General features: G+C 43.4%; 2 protein-coding genes across 4 annotated transcripts in view; one reads left to right on the top strand and one right to left on the bottom strand.

Annotated features, from left to right (window-relative positions):
• Positions 1-759, bottom strand: part of usp14 (ubiquitin specific peptidase 14 (tRNA-guanine transglycosylase)) — an 8,822-nt gene extending 8,063 nt beyond the window's left edge. The window contains exon 1 of one of the 2 annotated variants that reach the window (XM_048255989.1): positions 608-759. In XM_048255989.1, coding sequence (XP_048111946.1) covers positions 608-623 — 16 coding nt within the window. In that variant the 5' untranslated portion in view covers positions 624-759. Of the gene's footprint in view, positions 21-607 lie in introns of those variants that run through there. The other variant, XM_048255998.1, reaches the window with a different exon arrangement.
• Positions 760-2,002: 1,243 nt separating this feature from the next.
• The window catches only part of rock1 (Rho-associated, coiled-coil containing protein kinase 1), a 39,972-nt gene continuing 19,183 nt past the window's right edge, over positions 2,003-22,791 (top strand). For both annotated transcript variants that reach the window (XM_048258803.1, XM_048258736.1), the window contains exons 1-9: positions 2,003-2,940; positions 16,844-16,925; positions 20,189-20,289; positions 20,536-20,673; positions 20,877-21,052; positions 21,242-21,326; positions 21,500-21,644; positions 22,214-22,352; positions 22,530-22,621. In XM_048258803.1, coding sequence (XP_048114760.1) covers positions 2,848-2,940; positions 16,844-16,925; positions 20,189-20,289; positions 20,536-20,673; positions 20,877-21,052; positions 21,242-21,326; positions 21,500-21,644; positions 22,214-22,352; positions 22,530-22,621 — 1,051 coding nt within the window. In that variant the 5' untranslated portion in view covers positions 2,003-2,847. The remainder of the gene's footprint in view (positions 2,941-16,843; positions 16,926-20,188; positions 20,290-20,535; positions 20,674-20,876; positions 21,053-21,241; positions 21,327-21,499; positions 21,645-22,213; positions 22,353-22,529; positions 22,622-22,791) is intronic.

Here is a 22,791-nt window from a genome sequence, read left to right as displayed (position 1 = left end):
TTACAGCAAGCTAGCACTGCCAATTTAGCCAATTTTGCTACAGCTAGTTACGAAGTAATGTGTTGACTAAGGTTAGTTAATGCTCTAGACATTATCTCCACACACATGGGCCTTAAGACGCAACAACATGGAATGGGGTTTAAATGTTGTTAAATGTCGTTTTGTAAATTGTTACGTTAACTACTTCAAATTATACATTATCATTCAGGAAATAGTTTCTGTTTAGCCAGCTAGCAAAGCATTTTGAGATGAGGTTAACGTTAATGTGTCATCTCACACTGCTGGTAACGTGAACGTAACATTAGTTTAAAGCCTATGTACACGCCGGTTATTTTGACCAGACAACTGATAACAAGCAAAGATGATTGTGCGATATCCATACGTTATTCATTCTTTTAATTAACGTTTTCGTAGACCTGTTAGCATATCGTAACGTTATATAGCTGTCGTTAGCAAGCTAACAAGCGAACACAGACCATAGTAGGCCTTATAAACTTGGAAGCTAACGATAAGTTAGCAAGTTAGCTCTTTTCATGGAAAATATATTATTTCCGTAGAAGTCGTCAAGTATAAACTTGTAATGATTAAAAAGGGAGAGTCGACGTACCTGTAAAGACGGGCATGTTTTTCTATGTTTTATTTAATAGCTTAACTCTGATTACTGTTACCGGGCGCGAATTCTTGCTGCAGATTTCAGTGAACACTATCAACTTCATTCAAACAACCTCTCACAATGACGCTGCAATTGCACGCTGACCAAATCGATGTTCTCCATTTCCATTTGCTTGGCCTGGTAGTATCTAGCCTACGCTTCTTTTTTTTAAATTTGGTATTCTGCACGATGTCCACGTGGGGGTGCCCTTATACCGAAAGACGCGAAGCTGAGGCTGTGGAAATAGCCGGAGAGGTTTGAGTCCTATTAGCCAGAGGTCCATCCGCGATCATTCGAGGGGAGTAAGTGTCGTAGTGATTTTTTGGCAAGGTAGGCTATACCACCCCAGAATTAGAAAATATGAGATACCATTGCATTCACGGAAGCTTTTTTGTGCAATCACCCTGTTTAGGTCGATATCAATGCAGGGATAATTACAGGTATATGGTAAAAACGTCTTAATATCCCCACAAAACTTCCCCAACTGATTATTTACCTAAATCGATAAAATGTACTTACAAAAAATGTTTGTACAAATATGTAGGCTAAATGATGAGCCATTATCTACTGAAATATGCAATAATGTACTGTAATACTTGCACACACCAAAAGTTTCCAGTTGTATTTTCGTTTTCCTATATATTTATGGTTATGGGATTTGGCACTTTTGGCCAAGCGACTCACAAATAAAAAACATAGTTATATACAGGCTATGATTTGTAAACCCATATATGGAAAGTATGGCTAAATGGGTTCTGATACACATTGTAGGCCTATTACATGAGGTTTCAGCAAAGTTATGAGGACGTTCTCAAGAAGTAGGAATAATATTCTGAAATCTAGATAATACTTAGATATTATCAGGCCCTTGCAAGAAAAACGACAAACGGACAAATAGGCCTAGGTATTATCTAAGATAATACCTAGGCCTATTTGGACATGCTAAATTATAACTGACTTTTTTGACTAGGTTGATGATTTGAACACAGCTCTCCCTCGTTTTCTTCGTCTGCACCCATAACGTTTGTGACAGCGTTGGCACGGGAGACTGATGTGATGTCAAATAAAATCTGGAGCCTAATCTTTAAAATTATCCTAGGTGAGATACTAGGTATTTTACACTGTATGTGGAATACATTCACAATATGATAATTTCAAGAACATACGTAGCATTATGTGTTTCAAACTCCTCGGAATCTGCAAACACCTTTAAATATTGTAAAGGCTACCAGGCGCGCCCTTGAACGAGAAGCAGGGGTACTTGCCTGGAACGACAACTCTCTTCGTCCCGAACGCGCCTCTACTTTAACACATGCGCACTCGAGTCCATTCGAAGTTGATTCTCCGGGGTGTTTGAACAGGAAGGCGGACATATTGGCCAGGCAGTGCGAGAAAATCGGGCACAGTCTGTTTTTCGAAAAATAACATCGCCTTAAATATACGTATATTTTAAAGTGTGAACTTACGTTTCTGCATGTATCGACTAGACTAGTTGTTGGGTGAAGATACTACACATAAGACAGGCGTACTGCAATGGGGCGTTTTAACAGGATCGTGTTTTAAAGTGATCGAATTTTGGAAGTCGAAGTTTTTTTTTCGCCACTTCTACTTTGCAGCTGTCAGACTCGTTTGTCGTTTTTCTTGCAAGGGCCTGGCACAGATATGGACACGGGCCTGGAGTAATGTGACTACCCTGCAAGCCGTCTTTGTAACTTCTGCTTTATATACTTGGTATATGAACACAGCCAGGTCTTTTTCATTTAAATTGTGCTGCACACCGCTTGATCCCTCTGCGGCAGTCTGGAGAGCCTTGATAATCTGTTGCTGCTAGCCAGCTAGCTACTAGCTAGCTAGCTAGCTAGCCTCTACTTTTCTTTTCATTTTTTGTCCTGCTAGCTAGCTAGCAAAGTTGTCATTGGCGAGACCAACGTTAACTCTGCGGAAACAACAAGTCTTTGTTTTTCCTAAAATGTGGATTTTGGTCATCCGATGTTCGTTTATACCTTGCAATGAGTGTGAAAAACTGAAAAGACACACAACCCTTCTCTGATCATTCATCCACTACTGTTAACTGTACAACTCAACGCGAAGCAAGAAGTTTGACCAGGCTTACCAGTAAGCTAGCTAGCTCACAAAGCTAGCCACAATATTTTAATCACTGCTAGCGCCGGCGTGGAACTCAGTTTGACAGCAAAATGTCTTCGGAGGAAAGTTTGGCGGCTCGGTTCGATAAAATCGATGCCATGTTGAAGGATCCTAAATCAGAAATCAACACCGACTGCTTACTGGTAAGCATTTTGACTGTTGTGTATATTATATAAGCACTACAACTTTGTTTTGATCGTAACTTATCCATTTGGACTACAGTGAAAAATGAATAACGCCAAAGCATTGAAGTGACTAACGCACCCAACTTAAAGCATGAAATGTAACCAGTGGTCAGCTGATTCATTTAGCAATGGTGATGTTATAGAACGACTGCATATAAAGGAAAAGGAACCTAAATGAGCGTTAGCATGTCGGTTAATGTGGATGACAAACGTTAACGTTAGTTCATGAACTACCTATGCTAGCTAAATTACTGTCTAAGGGCTTTGCACTTCTCTTGTAGCTAACTTTAGCTGGTTAATTTGGGCACTTGCCTCTCAACCAATGAGTTTGCTAGCTACCAAAATACCAAAATGAGCTGATGTTTGGCAACTGAGTGTTGAGGTGAGGCTTTGCTAGTTTGAGATGCACATTGAACAGTCTCATTCAAAAGGAGTTAACGCTAAGTTGAGGAGGACATGGGGAGAATGTTTTGTGAAGGTACGTTTAGAATGTACATAATCTAAAGTCAATGTGAACTTGTTGTTTGTAAAAAACTAACTTGTGATCAATATAATAATGGGTTACAAACCTATCTGTTACCCCATAACATGAGTGTTTTTGTATCAGATCATAGAAGATCACAAATGACTGATTTGTTTACAGAGTGTTTTTTCTGTAGTTGCTTTTCTGTGTATTCCCATGGAATTGTGATGAAGACAACATAAAGCAATGTTACACAGTGTAGATTTTGAAGCTCTTCAGATGCTTTCTTAGATATTCACGAAGCAGTCAACCACTGTAATGACATCTTATGATATTAACTGTGACAGCCATGGAGGTTCTTAACCATAACTTTCAGCATGATTGCGCAGACAATTGAGAGATCGAGATTTCTGCTTCCTTATCCAGCCATGGGAAGGCTGTGTTACAATGGCATTCGATAACTTATACTGTCTGGGCCCTACGTCAAGAGCCGACGGAGTGGGGTCTGTTCTTTTCAGCTCGTATCATTCCCCAGCCTGCCCGAGCCTGTCCTCTCATCTGCATCAATTCACCTGCTCGTGCATCTGCCTCCACTGCTTCCTGTAGCTCTTGCGTTCGTGATGCGACTTGTTTGGGGAGGCTGCCACGTGCAGGGTGAATCGAACACACACACACACACACACACACACACACACACACACACACACAGACACACACCTCCAGATTGCACTTCGCCCATGAGGTACACAGATTATGCAAGGCATCCCCCGCCTCCCTCCCACTACTCCCTGTGGGCACTCAGGAGTTATTACTGATCTCTGTGTCTCAGTAGGACAGCGCATAGCATCTCCTCACTGAACCATTCTGACCTGTATAATTACGCTTTCATAAAGGGGACTTGAGCTTCTATCCATTTGCTGGAATGATTGCTGCGGGGCATTGCTTTTTTCTTATTATGTGGGTTTATAGATGGTCTGTAGGTCTCTGTGTGTGTGTGTGTGTGTGTGTGTGTATGAAAGCTGAGGAGGGTACATTTGATTCAGGAAGTCTGAAAAGACACATGACTATTATCATCTGTCATGTATACTTCCTTCTTGAGGATGAATCCAGCACATTATTGCAGGTCCTTAAACGCAGCTTGCTTATTGGGCAAAAAATATTAGTTCACATAAATATCCTGATGGTAGTTGTCCTAAAGAGTAAGCTGGGCAGTACATTTGAATCATTGTCTATGGGAGTCTGTTCTCTTATGACTATATGGAATATCCATATGACATAAACATTTTGTGTCAGCTTTTCCCCTCCATTTCCTCTTACTTCTCTTCTCAAACTAGCTGAGTTAACCAGCGGTGGAATGTGACGCTCGCTTCTGCCTGGGAACTTGCCCTCACCTAATCATGCACACAGCCCAAACATGAATACTAATGATCTGTGGGGACTATATAGCAGGCAGCCGAACACAAGGGTGTTGTTTTTTCCCTTCAGAAGTCTCGTCAGATCGATGAATGGAGGCCTTTGCTCAGCCCTTAGCACCACCACCCTGCTGCTCCACCCACTACTTAATAAAATTCCGTGCTAATCAAATAACCTCTTGTCTCGGCCTTGCTGGCAGTGCTGTTTGTGTGTCCCAGTCATTCTTTATGACCAAAGAATAAAACACTATGGCTCTGAGGTGACGAGGACCAATAAAGAAAACAACACTAATCAGAGCTGTGAGAGTAGAGTGTAGAGGTGAAGCGTGGAGTATATGGTTGGGTGGCATTTATTGGGTCTGCTTTCTAGAAAAAGTGAAGGTTGTGATCACACACAGACCATCGGTGTGACCATTTTGTAAAGGGTCTTTGAACCTGGACAGAGCAATAATACCCCAAGGCCTATATCATGGCAAGAATTTCTACAGGCCAATGCTGTAAAGCTAATCAACCCAAAACTCTTAAAGTCATCTCATTTGTGTGTTGATATAAGCTAATATTCACCTTGAAGTGAGACCTGCAACCCCAAGGCTCATGTTGTCATTGTATATACTATATGTTTTAATCTGCCTTCTGTCACATTCTGTTATTAAAGTCCTGAGGAGTTTCCATTTGAGTAGACGACCACTGGATTTTAAGATGACCACTCAATTTCATCATTTAGGAGGTTTGCAGTGATTCAAAGTCCTAAAAAGATTCCAGAAGAGATAGCCTGGAGCATAGGGTTGTGGAGGTTTGATAATGTGTTATTAATTGTGTGCTACAACAAACCTGAGCCCTTTTTTCTTACAGTACTGAGTATCCTCCTTATTCATTATTATTTAAGTGGAGGTGTTTTTACTTGTCTCTGTGCTTTTGTTAATTTATGGCATGTCCATTTCCATGTGAAGCAGGTAACTCTGTTTGGCGAATGACTAAACAAAGCGTACTAGCCCACATTTTATGCTCCCAGGAGGCTAGGCCATGTCTAGTTATGTCGACAAATGACCACTGTATGCCATTCTGCAAGGAGTGACAAACACTCAGCCTTATCCTCTGTCCAGATATACCCGTTGGAGAGCGTCTTATCTGTTGTGTGCAGCCAGCAAGCCGCACTGCTTTACATCCCTGCCTTTGAGAGGGAATGCACCGAAAGATTTTCTGGCTTTGTGGTTGGAAGAATTGCTCAAATAGAAGGCTTTGTTTACAGAGCATATAGGCTACATTATGCTTTCATATAGCCATGCTAGTTTGTTATTTCAATGTCATAAAGCAAGTGATGGTGCACACTGGGTGAGCAAGTGTAGGCATACATGGTAGCTACAGAGGTTGAATAAGAATTCTAGGCTACTTCATCGACTAAAGTGGACTGTGATCTTGGCTGCTTGGCTGCTGATCTTGAGCTTCTTATCAGTAGCCGGGAAGTTCAATTCTTAACAGATGCATCTGGCTTTGGTGATCACTTTCAGAGATGTGTTTCAAGACCAGGGATCGCCCAATCCTTTCAGAAAGCTAGCATGTTGACTTTCTCGTGCAAGCCCATGTTTTGCTTTTCATTTTTATCTATTTTCAGCCAGTGACTAGAGATGGACAGATAGTCTACAGCTGATGTGGCACTCAGAGGTCCCGTGTCCACCAGTAGCGGCCCGTCAGCTGTGTGTGAGCGGAGATGTCAATGAGAGCGAGCCACCCTCTGCCAGGGCTCTTAGCGACGCATCTGCCCCCTTTGTCCCGTCAGATCCCAGCCATCCTCTCCAAACTGCACTGCTCAGCTGTTTCACTACCTCTGGGCTCGTTTTCATTTGCAGGTCCATTGCCAACAATGAACAGAGCTATGTGTAGTTTCCCGTGCCCCTCAGATGATAGACCCCTGCACCAGACCCCTGTCCGTATGAGCCTGTCCGGTATATGTGAAGGCTTTTCAGCTACTGGTCATTCATCCCAGTATGTGAGGAAAATTGCTCATCTCCATAGGATAATCATGTACTTGAAGGAATCCTATTGGTTTCTTTATGAAAGGTTTCAAAAGTAAGGCCATCCTTAAAAATATTTTTGTTTGCAGTAACAGCCAAAAACAATTAAAAATGGGTCGGTAGGTAGGTCAATATTTTTTTTTTCAAGATTCAAAGTAAAAAAAAAAGTTCAATTTTGGTCATGGTGATTACGTAGGAATGAATTTACACAAATGTGCATATTGTGACGTAACTGACTGGGTCTTCAACCCGTGCCTTCAGGCGCACCACTGCACTCATTCTGATGCAGGTTATATAGACCAGCCTTTCTCAAACTTCTTTGACCTGAGGCCCGGTCATGGCAGACTTTTGGGTCATAGGGCTCATCTACATGTACGCAGAAAGAAGGCTACAATAGCTCTTGGCCACGTTATATTGAAATTTGACTATACAATACTCAATGCTATACAGTGTATTTTACAGTCTCTGCTCTGTTTCTAAGGAAGTTCCAAAAAACAACGTCGTTCTATTAAGTTTCGTTAAATAAATAAATAGCCTTCCAACAGGTTGAAGCGAGCTTTGATACCAACGTTATCGATTAGTTTCAGTTTCTCTCTCAGAGACGCACATTGAATGAATGCTCATACCACCACTTAATTGTAGGGCTCCATGTTTAATGACATCGATAGCAGAAACGTTTGTTTTCTTTTTTCGTCGATCCGCGGTTTCTTAATCAACTGCGCAGCAAATTATCAGATGAAGCACCGGGCCTAATTTCACTCCACGACTAGTTCGCGGACCAGCAGTCTCCATGTTATGGACCCATATTTTGAGAAATGCTGAATAGACCACAACCAATTTCAATACTCCGACACGGTCACCGCTAGACTAGGGGAGAAGGGATGAGAAAAGATCTGGCCACAGTTCTTCCAGAACTTCGTGAACAGCGTTATCAGTTTGTGTGAATGAAACTAAGCGTAGGGCCATAGTGTGACATCGAAAACCAATGGTGTAGAGATGACGCCACAGGTGTTTTTTTTAAGTGAGCCACGTTTGCATGTAGGCAATTTATATTCACAATACTTGGGCCTACTAAAATAAATATTATTTTATTGCATTTGTATTGGTTGTTTAGAGTAAAAAAAAACAATCGGTCGGTATTAACATAAGTTTACAAACGGAAAGTCGGTCGGACTAAAAGGGGAAAAAAATAAATATTTGGGTCGGTTCTAAATTGACAGGGTCGGTCGGGTTACGGCAAACGAAAATATTTTTAAGGATGGCCTAATTGGCAGAGAATGGGTTGATGTGAGTCATTGAAAACATGGCTGATTGGTTGTCATGACGTATGCCTTACCTTATACACAGAGCACTCTCCTCTCTGGAGATGTGATTGTACCTCTTGCTCTAGATGCAGATCATCATGGCATGTTTGGTCATGTTAGTCATGGGCATGTTCTCTGCTGGGTCATCTCTGTCTCTTTCTCTCTGATGGGAGTTCTGGAGGTTTGTCAATGAAGTACATGGTCAAAAGGTTTGCTCTGGATTTCAGCCCAGCTGGAAACTCATCAATCCAAGTCTGTTTGAGTCAATTATGTTTTGACATGAGGGCAATTGTGACACTGGTTTTCTCTCTCTGGGTCCTCGTAAGGAGATGGAATGCATGTTTGATGCTGCTGGGGTTCATTAGATGTCACTGGCCTTTATTCCACTGGATTAGGCCTCGTACTCACTCGGTCCCCAGAGGTGAGCAGGCGACAAGTTCCCATGCAGGCGTGACAGTTCCCACGCAGCCATGGATGTGATAACGCTGCAGCTTATTTACTAAGTAGAGCACTACCTCAATGAGTATTAGGTTTATAATTCAAAAGTTGTACATTGACACAAGATAGCACCTTTTATCTATTTATTTTGCATTTAGTTATTTATTTGGATGCACACTGTGAGCTTATCCACTGCAGGAAGACAAACCTTTGTGCTTAATTTAGGATGCTAAGTGAGCACTTTTGAATGTAGGAATAGCTTGTGGTGCCCAAGTCTGGTTGCCCATGAGCTGGAGGTGGTGATAGGAAACGAGAGGTACCGCTCCTCAGAGGCCTCCCTGCCTCGCCGACGTTGCCAGTCATCTGGAAAGCAATGATGTGGTCAGGTCGCCCATGGAAAGTTTCAACTTAAACCGAGGATGGCTGGAAAAAGTGGTTGTATGGATTTTTTCCCAAGGTTTAATAAAAATAATTGCTGTGTTTTTATGTCAGCAGCCAGATTTCTTGTTTTTCTATGTACTTTTGAGTGCCACTTGAATGAAAAAGGGACCGATTTGCATGTGCTTTTCTAATAACTAAACCTCTTTGCCACTCTCATAGCAACATCAGCAAAAATACTTGCATTAAATAGGCCCACTAAACAATGTGTTTTAGCTAATGATTGTGCAGTAGACTCAGGAGTGAGAATGACTTGTAGCTACTTATCACAGCACAGTGCCAGAAGTGCAACGTGTTGATTTTCCAGCCGAGTTTAAAAGGTATGGTGCACCGGACTGTTGGACTTCTCACTTGATTTCAGGTTTCCTGAAGGTCTTGCACTGCCCTGAAGTTTCAATTAAAACATTGTGGCTTTGTGTCCTCTTTGACTCGGTCTTGCGGTTTTTCCTGCTTACCTGAAGCAAAGTTGGGCTCAGGCGATTAGAGCAGACTCATTGTGCTTAGTTGTATGTTCAGTGCAACACCACTGCATCTCTTTCCACCTCTTGAGAAATGGAAATGAAATTTGCTTGTGTCATGCGGAGGTTGGGAGGGGGGAAGAGCTGAGGGGTGGCGGCGTGCTCCGGGCCTCAGCGTGAGCTCCCATCTGCTCCCCGGCAGACAGCACCTTCTGCTTGGAGCGCTAGACAGATTAAAGCCAGTCTGTGACCCGGCTCTGCTAATCACAAAAATACACAACAGCAACGAGCAGCCTTTGTTTTTATTACACATTTTTGGTCTTTTTTTTTTTTTTTTTGCTCCTCTTAATATGATCACAAAAAGCTTTGTGCTAAAATGTTCTGATTGAGGTCCAATGACTGTGTTGGCATCCCTTCAGTGACAGTTATAATGTAATTTAGGCAAAGTTAATTTAAAACTGTTCATAGCTGTTAATAACTGATACTGTAAAATCAGTCTCTCGGGTGGCTCCTTGTATGGATGTCTTCTGTAGGCATCAGATTATAGGATACCAAAAAGATGAAGCATATTGCGCTTTTTAAAAACACCGCCATTCAAACATGAGTCAGATACAGCAGGAAGGCTCATAAGCACTGCACTGACTCTTGAGGAAATGATGAAACAAGTCCCAGATTTGTGTAACTGCTCTGTAACATATTCTCTAGACAGTAGCCATGCAGAACTTCTCACCACAAATGAAGAGAAATGTCCCCCTCCCCTCCCCTCCCCTCCCCTCCCCAGGTTGACATAGTTATTGAGCCACATGGGGAACTTTGAGGTAATTGCCAGAGAAGAATTTGGAAAATAAAGGGCCGGAATGTGACACAGCAGGGAGGATGGGAACGGTAATGCTTCAGATCACCGTTTAGAACTTGGATCAGCCGCCACCTCAGGGATGAATCTTGCTAGAGATAGAGAGAGAGAGATTATTGATTTGATTGAAGTGACAAGTCAGTGAAGCGTTTCTTCCTAGGTCCTGGCATCTAACAGGCCAATGTAGAAAGTAGTTTTGAGTGTGTGCACCTCAGTTATGTATGAACTACATGCTGCATTATAGAGAAGTCTCCAGGATGCGATAAAATCAAATTAGCTTAATACTAAGATTCAATAAGATCAGCTTTTTAAATGTCTCTCTGAGCTGACCGGAAGGATAGAAAAAAAGCCCTCTACATACAATCAATTTAGTTTTCTACCTTGCAGTATTTGGTGAACGCATTGGTTATTTATTTGTTTCAATCCCATATTTTTCTGGCGTCTTCTCTTTGACTATCAATGAAGCCATCATGAGCACTAATGTACGTTTGTGCCATCATGCTCCAAGTTCACAAAAAAGCCATTGTGTTTGCGCGTAGTGCGGTAGTCGACATGCCGAAAACCAGATGAAGAATGAAGACTTATTTGTTTTTGCTTTTCCCATGGTCGAGCTGTCGGCCCTTTTTTTGGACGCTGGTCTCATTCCTAACCCTGGCCCTCTGAGACTGCTCTCCTCGGCCGTGGCCCATCGGTCGAGCCTGCACCTCTCTCCTCTCCTCTCCACTCCTGTGACTTTCCTCTCGCTTCCCTCTCTCACTTTCGTTTGTCTGACTTTGGCTTTCCTTTTCCTCTGTCCCTCACAGTAATGTTACATCTTGACTCATGAGTGCTAATTGAGAAGAAGATTTGCTTTGTGACTTTGTACTTGGCCCTTCTCCACTTCCCCCCCACCCCTACCCCCACCCACCCACCCACCCAACCCCCATCACTTTGTCGAGAGCTTGTTTGGCCACATTCTTAAAATAGCACTCTGACGTGTACCGTCCTGCTGTGGAATGTGACTGTGGCTGTCCAGAGTTCTCTGCGGCAGGAAGTTATGCAAACGTGCATTGCTGAGCATGGAGCTGTGTGATTACCATCCTGGACTCGCAGAGAGAGAGAGAGAGGGGGGTGTTAGAGAGAGGGAGAGCTGGAGGCAGAGGTTTTTTAAAACTGAAGACTGTTGTTTGGCTATAACTGCCCTTTCCCAGCAAACCAGATTTGCTTCCCTTGTTCTTTTGCCATTCCTGAAATATGGATGTGGCTAATTCTGTCCTCAGATATTAATGTGGCTCAAGATATTTCTCGTTAATCTTGTGTGTGTGTGTGTGTGTGTGTGTGTGTGTGTGTGTGTGTGTGTGTGTGTGTGTGTGTGTGTGTGTGAGTGAGTGGGAGAAGCTCTGAGGGTGGATGTGGACTATACTGCCTTACTCATCCATCTCACAAGTCCCTCCCCCACACTCTCTCTCTTGCTCTCCCCCTCCCTGCCTGCCTCTCCTTCTCCAATGGTTCTTTTTCTTCCCATCCTGCTCTTTCTCTCTCACTCTCTAAAGTGGCCATGTTTGCAGCCGGGCACTCCCTGCCCTGCCCTGCCCTGCGCTGTGCTGTGCTGTGCTGTGGCAAGGGCCCTGCCTTTGTTAGCACTGAGAGTCCTGAAAGGATTCGCTAGCTGTCAGTCCGGCCTCTGCTGCTGATTCACCGGTTGTTTCACAGCGCTGCCTCCACTATTTCATTTTGCCCTCTGGAGTTGGCATCGGCGTGTGCACGGACATGGGTACAAGATGGACTTTGTGATCAATGAAATTGATCATTAATTGTTAGAATCACTTCGGGAGTTTTAAGAAGGAGGGAATTGAGGAAAGAAATACTTTCATTAAAAAAATAACAGAACCATTTTCACATCAGCATTTTTGTTCAGTGAATCTTTTGTAAATTGCTTTACAATTACCGTCGGGTCCTCCTAGTTGGCTGCCTTTGTTATCGCCCGTCTCACCTCAACTTCGTCGCCGTTTACTCCTTCATCTAGACTGGGTAAACCCAGCCCGATCTGCCGGCGATTTGGTTTCGCCCTGCAGCTCAGGCTGGAAACCTGTACATCTTTCTCTCCTGCTTCCGTTACAGTTTTGCGGAGACCAAGCGGGTTTAACACAATGACGATAGAGAAACGACAGCGCTGTCTTCTTTAGGCTAGGAAACAAATTGATCGAGTGGGTGTAAATACCACTCACTTTCATGTTTGTTTTGCACAACCTGCAGAAATCGCAGACTGAATATCTTTTCATCCAAGCTATTTATAACTAACAATGTAGAAAAATACCTGTATAGCATTGGGCATTGCAATAGGATTTTACAAAATGCCAAATAAAACACGACAGAAACTGTATTTCGCTACGCTACTTGTTTTGGAACATCAACGAACACCACTAACCACTCGGTGAGTTGCACAGTTTTGAAAACGAACGTTAAGGGTTGTTTTTGGATATGTTTGAGTAGCCTACTACACTATGCCTGTTGGCAGCCACCCTGAGCAGTCTGAGGTGATTCAAAACGAGTCAGAAAAGTCAGGACCAATCGTCAAAATGTCGGTGTCCACCACTCTAGTTCATCCAAAACAAACCAGAAAAGGGCCTTAAAGTGCCAAAAAAACGGAATTTTCCTTTAATATCTTAATTTACCTAATTTGCGGATGATGTTGTCCCTACTCATATCATTTCTGCCATTGTTTTGGGAAGTTTTTCTCATGCAAACATCATCAGGGGACCATGTGGATCTGACATGACCGGGCCTCAGGTCAAAGAAGTTTCACAAAGGCTGGCGTAAATCATATGATATACAATGACAATTATTTGGGCACCTAGAGTATTCCTGAAGAGCTATGTGTAGTCCCATGTGTAGGCCAACAAATAAGCACGGCTCTCCACTCTAAATCACTGACTCTGACTAAATGCCCTGCTTGTGTGAGACAACCCGGGATTACAGTAGATTAGTTTAAATCTTGCTGATGTCACTCATGCTGCAGCCTGGTCACATCTCCCATCGCTCACCTCTTAATATGTTTGCTGCTCAGATGCCACTCAAGCACTACTAGCTGAGAGGGTGGAACTGGAGGAATCTGCTCACATTAGCTCAGACTCAACACTTGAGTTGAGCTGCTGTACAGCTGTTGACTCACTGTTGACAGTCTAGCTTTCCCTTAAAAAATCATTTATAATTGTGCTAGGCTAATAAATTGTTTGAACATGCTATCCTCTTACAGTCTTCGTGGTTATGCAGACACTTTGGAATGTTCAGTATTTTCCTGTGCTGCTGTGCAAGAGGGGACTGTCCCTTGCAAAACAATCAGATTGACATTTAGGCCTCTGATATCTTATCAGAGTGAATCTTGGGAATTCCAGGGCTTGTTTGGACCAGGTTGTCTAACCACATGTAGAAGTACAATTACACATTGTTGTGTTTTGAGGGACAACATATCAGCCAAAATGAGTTTTTGAGTGTGTTATGAATGAAAAGATGAAAGATATGGTTGAGTGTGTTATGCGTGACCATAACCGATGACATTATGACTGTTTTAAGGTTGATTAAATGAGCGCTAGCCGAGGTAGGGGAAAACTGCTCAGATTGGACAAAATGGTGAATAAGGGCATGATTTGGTGTAGCTGTGTATTTTCGTAACCCAGAGTGAAACTCAGTTGGTAATGGCACTTGGGGAACAGAGCTGAAGAGAACACTTGTCCTAATCCCTCAGTTAAAAAGTAGGCCGCCTTCCTCCCACTCCTCCAGCTACCACGGCCTATCTGTTCTGGCTTTGTAATCATGAATCCAGTTCTATTTCTGCTTTAGGTTATGGCACTACTATGGTAGTGTGTGTTTTTGGGGCAGTTGTGGCCTACTGGTTGGGGCTTCAGACTGGGAGCCGAAGGGTTGCCTGTAAATCCCCAACCAGTAGGCATGGCTGAAGTGCCCTTGAGCAAGGCACCTAACCCCTCACTGCTCCCCGAGCTGCGCGGTAGCAAGGCAGCTCACTGCTCCGGGTTAGTGTGTGCTTTACCTCACTGTGTGTTCAATGTGTGTTCATTAATTCACGGATGAGATAAATGCAGAGATCAAATTCCTTGTATACGCAAGTATACTTGGCCTAGAAACCTGATTTTACATTTTGCATGAATTGTCGAATTTGGTTCATCATGTGGATACTAGTCTATAGTTTGAGCCTCTTGCAACAGTATTTGAGGTGCTAGTATACTTTCTTTATTCTTAATTGGCAGTGTCTGTGTGTTTATTTGTTTTATCATTGAGTATGTAGTGCACACTGTTATTTGGTGGGATTCCTCAGATTACACTGTTTCACTGAACTGCCCTGCTGGTGATGTAATGCAAAATATGCAGAAATCCCTCATCAGGTCAAAGTCAGTTTAGAGAATTACAAATGTTTACAGTGCCACTGAAGTTTAGCTTTGGATCTAAACAAGACTGAGCCGGCCTGCGCCTAAGCCTCTACCAAGGGATTTCTAACCCAGAGACCCAAAGCTCCAAAGACTGTAATGTAATCGAGGATTTGTTTGATCATTTGGGCATGCTGGTGCTTCCACTAGTTCACTTTTGCCGTTTGAAAATTTTTCCCACTTTCTCCTTTGAAAATTGGGACATGAGTAGGCCTAAGTGTTCTAGAAAGAGACTTGTCAGCATTTGTGTTTGTCTGCGAGTCATTACTATCAAAAAAGGATCACAAGTTGAAGACATCTCTGTCTTGCATTTATTGATGGCACTATGTGCAAGATGTTGGCTGAATTTGTTGTGGTTATCAGCCTATTATGATCGTCTTTCTGTTACATTTTCGCTTCTGCTGTGGAACTCTGTAATGATGCTTAAGTCTTCAGAGCCCTGTGTCTGTAAATGATTAATGTAGAGATGCACCGATATGGAATTTTAGGGCCGATAACGATAACCGATATTTATTGGTTTGTTGTGGCCAATACCGATACGATAACCGATAATATTACTCTTGAAAAAAATTTGTGAAAAGTGATTTGGGGAAAGCATTTAATAAGCATAATTTTTATTGCAGTAATTTTACCTACCACCAAATGATGGACAGAACTCATAATAGTCCTCAATAGTACAGCAGTCAACAACATAACAGTAGCCTAGCCCTACAGTATGTGTGGCTCCTTTAAGTGAACCTGACGTCAGTGAATTGCGAGTGAGTGGCTAGAGAGTTTGAATCGTTTTCAATTAGGACTAAACGCTCATAAACGGCTCAGCTTGGAATAAGCTACAGTATAGCGACCAAATCAGAGTTTGTGAGGGAAACTTAGGTTTAGTTTCAACTGCGGGTAACTGAATAAAGCTGCAACTCCTCTAAGACTGTATCTTATGTCCGTCTACTCTGTTGCGCACAACCTGCTGCAGCAGAAATGAAAGGCGTTAGCCCCGAAGGTTTTAATAACTTATTATGATGACCTGTCTAGAACTGAAGCACAAATGGTTAGCATATTTCTAGGTAATAATACAAAACCCAAGCTAAAGTAATGCAAATATAATACTAAAACACAACGTCCCAGTAACGAGTTTGTTTATTTGTTTCCCCGACCAGCGCGGTGCAAACACACCAGCACAAGACAGCTCTAGATAGGGCTGAGCTCCGCTCTGTTAAGGTTAAATGGCGGATCATTCACGAGAAGATTTTGAGATGGACAGATTCCCAAATGAACGCATATCCGCAGATTTTGTTAGAGTGGTGAAATACATTCACACCGCTGACATTATATTGAGGAAAAAGTATAGCCAACCAAGCTCAAGTAGGCTAGCTCAGTGTAGCCAGACGTAGGCCTATATTAGGACTTAAAAATCCCCAAAAAAATATCGGCGCAAATTATCGGCCAGAATTCTGTTATCGGACCGATAATAATATTTTCATTTTTTCATAATGATTTATCGGCCGCCGATATATCGTGCATCCCTAGATTAATGGAATGTTGTGCATACACAGGTGGGCCCCATTTCTTCACAGTGGCTTTTGGCCTCTGTCCTCCAGACAGATGATGGCTGGGGTCTCATAACCAATTTGAAACAGCATTTATTAAACAAAACAAAACAATTATTTTACGTTTGATAACATCTGAAACTTTATGACTTTTATCCTTAGAGTAGACTTGTTTTGTTTATTGGCCTATTGTTTTAACAAATAAGTGATCAAAGACATGATTGCTGTATTATATATGGGTATTGCAGAGATAGGCAGAGTTAGGCCAAGGTTATGCTTTTATGTGATAACCTTTTTGAAATAGTAAAAATTACTTTTTACATCATGTCTGTTTTAATAATGACTACATGACTAGCACAATTTTAGCGTGGACATAAGTGGACATTTGCTTCTTACAACCAAAAAAGAGTTTTTTGAGCTATGCTAAACCGGGAGACCCAGTGTCGATATCATGTTTGTAAATTGTTAATAACTGTAGCTGTATGGATGTAGGAACTAATAATGCTCTCTCTGCTCCCCAGGATGGTTTGGATGCATTAGTTTACGACCTTGACTTTCCCGCCCTGAGGAAGAACAAGAGCATCGACAACTTCTTGAACAGATGTGAGTACCCTGCATGTTTTCATTTCCCCAATCATTCTCTGGATCTGTCTTGATAGAAATTGTTCGGTCACTTGAATAATTGTCGACAAAACGCATCTAAACAATATCTCCAGGTCGGGTTAGCGGCAGGGGCCTTTTTTTTGGGTCAGCACCCCCCCCGTCCCGGCCCTGGACAGCATTGTGTCTGGTGCTCTGCGCTCCTCCACCAACAAAAGGGCTTTCAGTGCAGCGGGATGACCCACATGGTGTTCCACATGATCCCCCTCACACGCCTGGCCATCACAGGGGAAGCCTCTGTGAAAGCTGGAGTTTATATATCTCTGATGTGTATGACTCACCGTTTTAATCATATCACAGCCAGAGAGAGAGAGAACGAGAGAGACAGACCACAAGCTGTACTGTCTGGGACGCTCGCCTTAATTACAAACTTACCATTTCCAGTTGAGTAATTTATCTGCACTGCTTTTGTTGTGTCTGGGACCGGAGGTCTGGAGTGTAACTGTGTAGCGCTTTTTGTGTAGCACATTGCCTCCTATCTGTGTATAGTTTGCAGCTTTGTTGCTATCATAGCAGTGTAAAGTCAAATTAATAAATTTGGCAAAAAAAAGCTTTTTTAAATGTTTGGAATGTATTGTGATTCTGAAGACTGGCATAGGCTAATGAGGATTCTTAAGCTCTTATCAGTGGGGCTTTGAAGTCTTGCTCTGCAACATGAAGCTAGGAAGTAGGACAAACATAGGCCTGTGCATTTCAGGCTACCTGATTATAGTGTGGGAATGTGGGGAGAAATCACATGCACTCCAGCCTCCTCAATGTATGCATAAAGCCTGGTAGTAGGCTACTGTTTATGCCACGGCCTCGAATATGCCTCCAGGTGCACCCAGCGCATCAGCTGCAAGAGAGTTTCACAGAGTGTCCAGGGTATTAATGCCAGTAAGTTTCATCCCATCATGGCAGCCTGGGCTTCATCTGCAAATGTGTTTTTTTACCCAGTGGGGCTAACACCTAATGATTCAAGGCTTGGATTTTCCAAGACTGATGCCACCAGCTCGATTGGGAGCTTGTCTCAGAGCAGCAGTGCAGCGGCGCCGTCCAAGTAAACCCTCATGGAATACGGCGGAGCTGCCTCTTCAGTGTAGTAGACAAACACACTCTGCCGATTTTTATAGGCAACCTGCTTGGTGTTTATAATGTGTTCAGAGTGAAAATGTTACCGTTGAAGATGGCCACCTTAGTGACTCCATGACCCGACACGTTTAGACTCTCACTGAGTTCAAAGGAGAACCTGCCTTTCAGGTCTGTCCTTAATTTGTTTATACAGTAAGGTAAATTAACACTCTTAATTTCTATTTACCGTATGTGCATAGATGACCGCACATGTGCAGGAAAGATAAATGTGCAAAGCTGGTTTATGAACAACTGAGGACAAGCAGGGTTGTGTTTCATTGGGATTGATGTGGTGTACATCAGAGAGAGAGAGATTGAAAAGTTGAAGGGTCCCTTGTAATCGCTTACGCTCATGAATTCAAAGTGTGTGGACGTGGGCATTGAGGGTGAAAAGATCAACGTTTCTTGTCGAGAGACTGGTCACTAGCGGTTTGCTTGCCTGAGGGGCCTTCAGCGCTTCTTTCTTTGTGGAAACTGGAGTATGCAGTCTAGCATTTTGCCCTGAGTGGCATTTTACACACATGGCTGGAGCGCCAGCGCGTCCTCTCTGCCACGCATGTCCAGGGAAATTGATTTGGTGTCTGCAAATTCCTGTGAAACTGGCTTGCCATGCTGCCTCTGCGCAGGCTCGGTCACTTGCTCACACAAACTCAATTTCTCTGTGAGTGTGTGTGTGTGTGAATGGTAATGCTTAAACCCCCTCAAAAGAACCACTCGACGGGATCCGAAACTGTAGTGTTTGGTCGACGGGATTAGCTGAAGCTGGAGCTGGGCTGCAACATGAAGCGGCTCACATTCTAATGTACTTTTCTTAAATACCCCGCTTTTTATTTTTAGATAATTTGCATGAATCCGCGCAACGCCCACCCCCCAACACACACACAGTCTCACACACAAACACACACACTCATACACACACCACCACCACCCCCACCCCATCATCTCTCCATGCATCCTGGCGGCAGTTGTAGCCCATGCAAATACACTGGGCAGCCATGCCGTTCAACCCTGACCATATTTGGCTGAATGTTATCTCTCCCTGGGGGGGGGGGAGAGTTTCATGAGAGGAGCTACCTTCCTTCTATACATTTCATGAGATAAAAAGCAAACACATTTTAATGCTTTTTTCCTCTGTCTTAATAAATTCTCTGCTACCTTCTCTATACATACACACACACTCACACAAATACACATCTCTCTCCGCTACCTTCTCTCTATACACACACCGGTTTCATCATTACACATCTCTGCTAATCTCTCTATACACATCTCTCTCTGCTATACCTTCTCACACAAATACACACAATATCTCTATACACACTCACACAAATACACATCTCTCTCTGCTACCTTCTCTCTATACACACACACTCACACAAATACACATCTCTCTCTGCTACCTTCTCTCTATACACACACACTCACACAAATACACATCTCTCTGCTACCTTCTCTCTATACACACACACTCACACAAATACACATCTCTCTCTGCTACCTTCTCTCTATACACACACACTCACACAAATACACATCTCTCTCCGCTTCGCCTGCTCTGACAAAGGCTCTTGGTGATGCATGAGTCATCGTTGGTAGCTCCCCCACGGACCTCTTTCATGAACGCGGTGGAAGCGATCTCAGTGATGGGAACCTTCCCCCACAGCCAATTTTGGGGTGTGAGGCCTGAAGAATGGCAGCCTAATGACCGCCAAGGCTTCTTGGGGGTGCGTAGGTGCTTGAGCGTGGCCCACTCTGCGTTGCCCCTCGCTTGGACGTTTCGGCTTTGACCGGCATGAGTCGACTCATGAGTCTGGCCTCGGCGTCCTTCAGAAAGCTGCAAACTGGAACAATGATTGTCTCTCACGCAAACAGCCGTGGGTACGCAGCTCAGTCGGGCCAAATCGACAGACTGCGCCGTGACTCAGTGGAAAGCTTTCACAAACGATCCTGAAGAGACGTGCCTCAAGGCAGAGTTAATGAACATCATGACTGATGACTGCTGTTTTAAACACTAGCATAGCATCAGCTCGCAACGTGCTCTCACCAAGGGGAGAGTTTGTGTGTTAACTGTTCTTCCTCAATCCTTGTGCCCACAGATAAGGACACCATCAGTAAGATCCGTGACCTGCGCATGAAGGCTGAGGACTATGAAGTGGTTAAGGTCATCGGCAGAGGGGCATTTGGAGAAGTGCAGCTGGTCAGTACATTCACTTGTTTACTAAAATACCTCAATTTGCCCCACAGACTTGAGTGATCTTGCTTTTCTACTTTCCAAAATGAGAGGGTTAAAATAATTGATGATCTCGTAACCGCACAATTCACAATTTGTGTGTGTGTTTTAAAGTTCCAATGCCCTGTAGTGTATCGTGCATGTAATTAGTTGTGGTATGTGTTGTGTGCCGACATGCTTTTGAGCTCATGGATGTTCCACCTCTCCCCCCAGGTGAGGCATAAAGCCACGCAGAAGGTTTACGCCATGAAACTTCTCAGCAAATTTGAGATGATCAAGAGGTCTGATTCAGCTTTCTTCTGGGAAGAGAGAGACATCATGGCCTTTGCTAACAGCTCTTGGGTGGTGCAGGTATGTTGTTGACATGAACTGAACTGTGTACACATGGGAAGCAATGAAGCTTTCTTAGATCAGACTCAAGTTGATTGTCTAGTCTCCCCTTACCTGAGGTCCAGTAGTCATGGTGTGAGCCAAAGTCCATGTTTGGCATCACGTTTTCTCACCCATGTTGGGCATCGTCGGCCTTGACTAAGCTGCTGTCCTCTCCCCCCTAGCTCTTCTACGCATTCCAAGACGACCGCTACCTCTACATGGTCATGGAGTACATGCCGGGCGGAGACCTGGTCAACCTGATGAGTAACTATGATGTCCCTGAGAAGTGGGCCCGCTTCTACACCGCCGAGGTGGTGCTGGCACTGGACGGCATCCACTCCATGGGCTTCATCCACAGGTTACGCTCTTCTTCTTCTTCCACTCTTCCTTTTCCCCCACCCTTTTCTTTCTTCCTTTCTGGTTTGTTGTTACGCCGCCGCCTCGTGCTGCTTTCCAGACACGGTGAAAGGTCCCCTCTAGCCTGAGGTAGCCGTCACACTCTATATATCACCAAGTTTTTATTTTAACCTTTTTTTTTTCCCCTTAGGGATGTGAAGCCTGACAACATGTTGCTTGATAAATCAGGCCACTTGAAGCTGGCTGACTTTGGAACCTGTATGAAAATGAATAAGGTACATCAACTCAATGATATCAATGTAATAATAGTTGCAGGATAAATATTTACATAAAAAGATTTATATTGATAAACAGTTATATTGAAAATTCTTTTTTTTAACACTTTTATACATGGTTTTGGTTGCCTGCTTGCTAACTCTTTTTTGGTGTGTATCATGTTTTGCAACAGGACGGTATGGTACGATGCGACACTGCAGTAGGAACGCCTGACTACATATCACCTGAGGTACTGAAATCACAAGGAGGAGATGGCTACTATGGCAGAGAATGCGACTGGTGGTCGGTTGGAGTCTTTCTGTATGAAATGCTAGTTGGTAAGTGGTTACATAAAACTACACTATGGGCTGGTTTCTCCTACATGAATTAAGCTTCATTGGAAGGTCTTTTTTTTTCCTGTTGAAAAAAAAAACTTTTAGTCTAGGACTAGGTTTAATCCATGTATGGGAAATTGGCCAAACATGTTTTGATAGAGACATTAGAATTGGCAGATTGGTCTGCATTATTGGACATGTACATGTGTCCTACAATGGAGCTTTAAGGTTAGCCACAACAAACTTGTAGTCATTGTTTTCTTTGGGTGCATGGAATGAGTGAGACATGGAATGTCTAATTCAGAGTGTGGAGACAGTTAGGCCTATATGTTGGAAAAGCAGTCAGACTACTGTAGCTTACAGTGTATTTGAACCAGAACTCTAACATAAAATTGTATGTAGTTGAAACTGCACCTACGACATCCTGTAGTTCATTTCATTTGACCCGGTGAAAGGCTGGATGTTTGCCTTGGAGAGTCGCCGGGGTCCTCAGGCTTCCTGAGTTAATTGTGTTGTAGTCTGGCGGCCCTTTGCCCCTGTGAAATGGATTTCCTGATGATTTAACCCCGCAGGTGACACGCCGTTTTATGCCGACTCGTTGGTTGGGACGTACAGCAAGATTATGAATCACAAGAACGCCCTGACTTTTCCCGACGACAGCGAAATCTCCAAGGACGCCAAGAACCTCATCTGCGCCTTCTTAACCGACAGGTAAATCCCAACAGTGGGGAAATGACTTGATTGCCAGCGTGTTTTTTTTTTTTTCCCCTGACTCGTTTCGCAGATGTGTGTATAAATCATGTCTTTGTTGATTTTAGCCGTTTTTTCCGAGGCCCAATCTGTGTATTTTGACAAGACATCACTGACGTGCCTCTGTCTGTCTGCCAGGGAGGTGCGACTCGGCCGCAACGGGGTCGACGAAATCAAGCGACACGCTTTCTTCAAGAATGACCAGTGGACGTGGGACAGCATCAGAGACAGTGAGTCAAATTCCAAGCCGGACATTCATTTCGGGCCACTCACTCACCCCCTCCCATCTGACGTCTGTTAGACAGGCTCAATAGAAAGGTCTCCCAACAGCCGTACAGCATAGCACAACACAGACGCTGTAGACTGCCTGCGGCAGTCCACTCTGAGTTATTTGCTGGAA

Source organism: Alosa alosa, chromosome 1, assembly GCF_017589495.1.
Source record: "Alosa alosa isolate M-15738 ecotype Scorff River chromosome 1, AALO_Geno_1.1, whole genome shotgun sequence".
Classification (NCBI taxonomy): domain Eukaryota; kingdom Metazoa; phylum Chordata; class Actinopteri; order Clupeiformes; family Clupeidae; genus Alosa; species Alosa alosa.
This window is presented reverse-complemented; position numbering and strand designations above follow the sequence as displayed.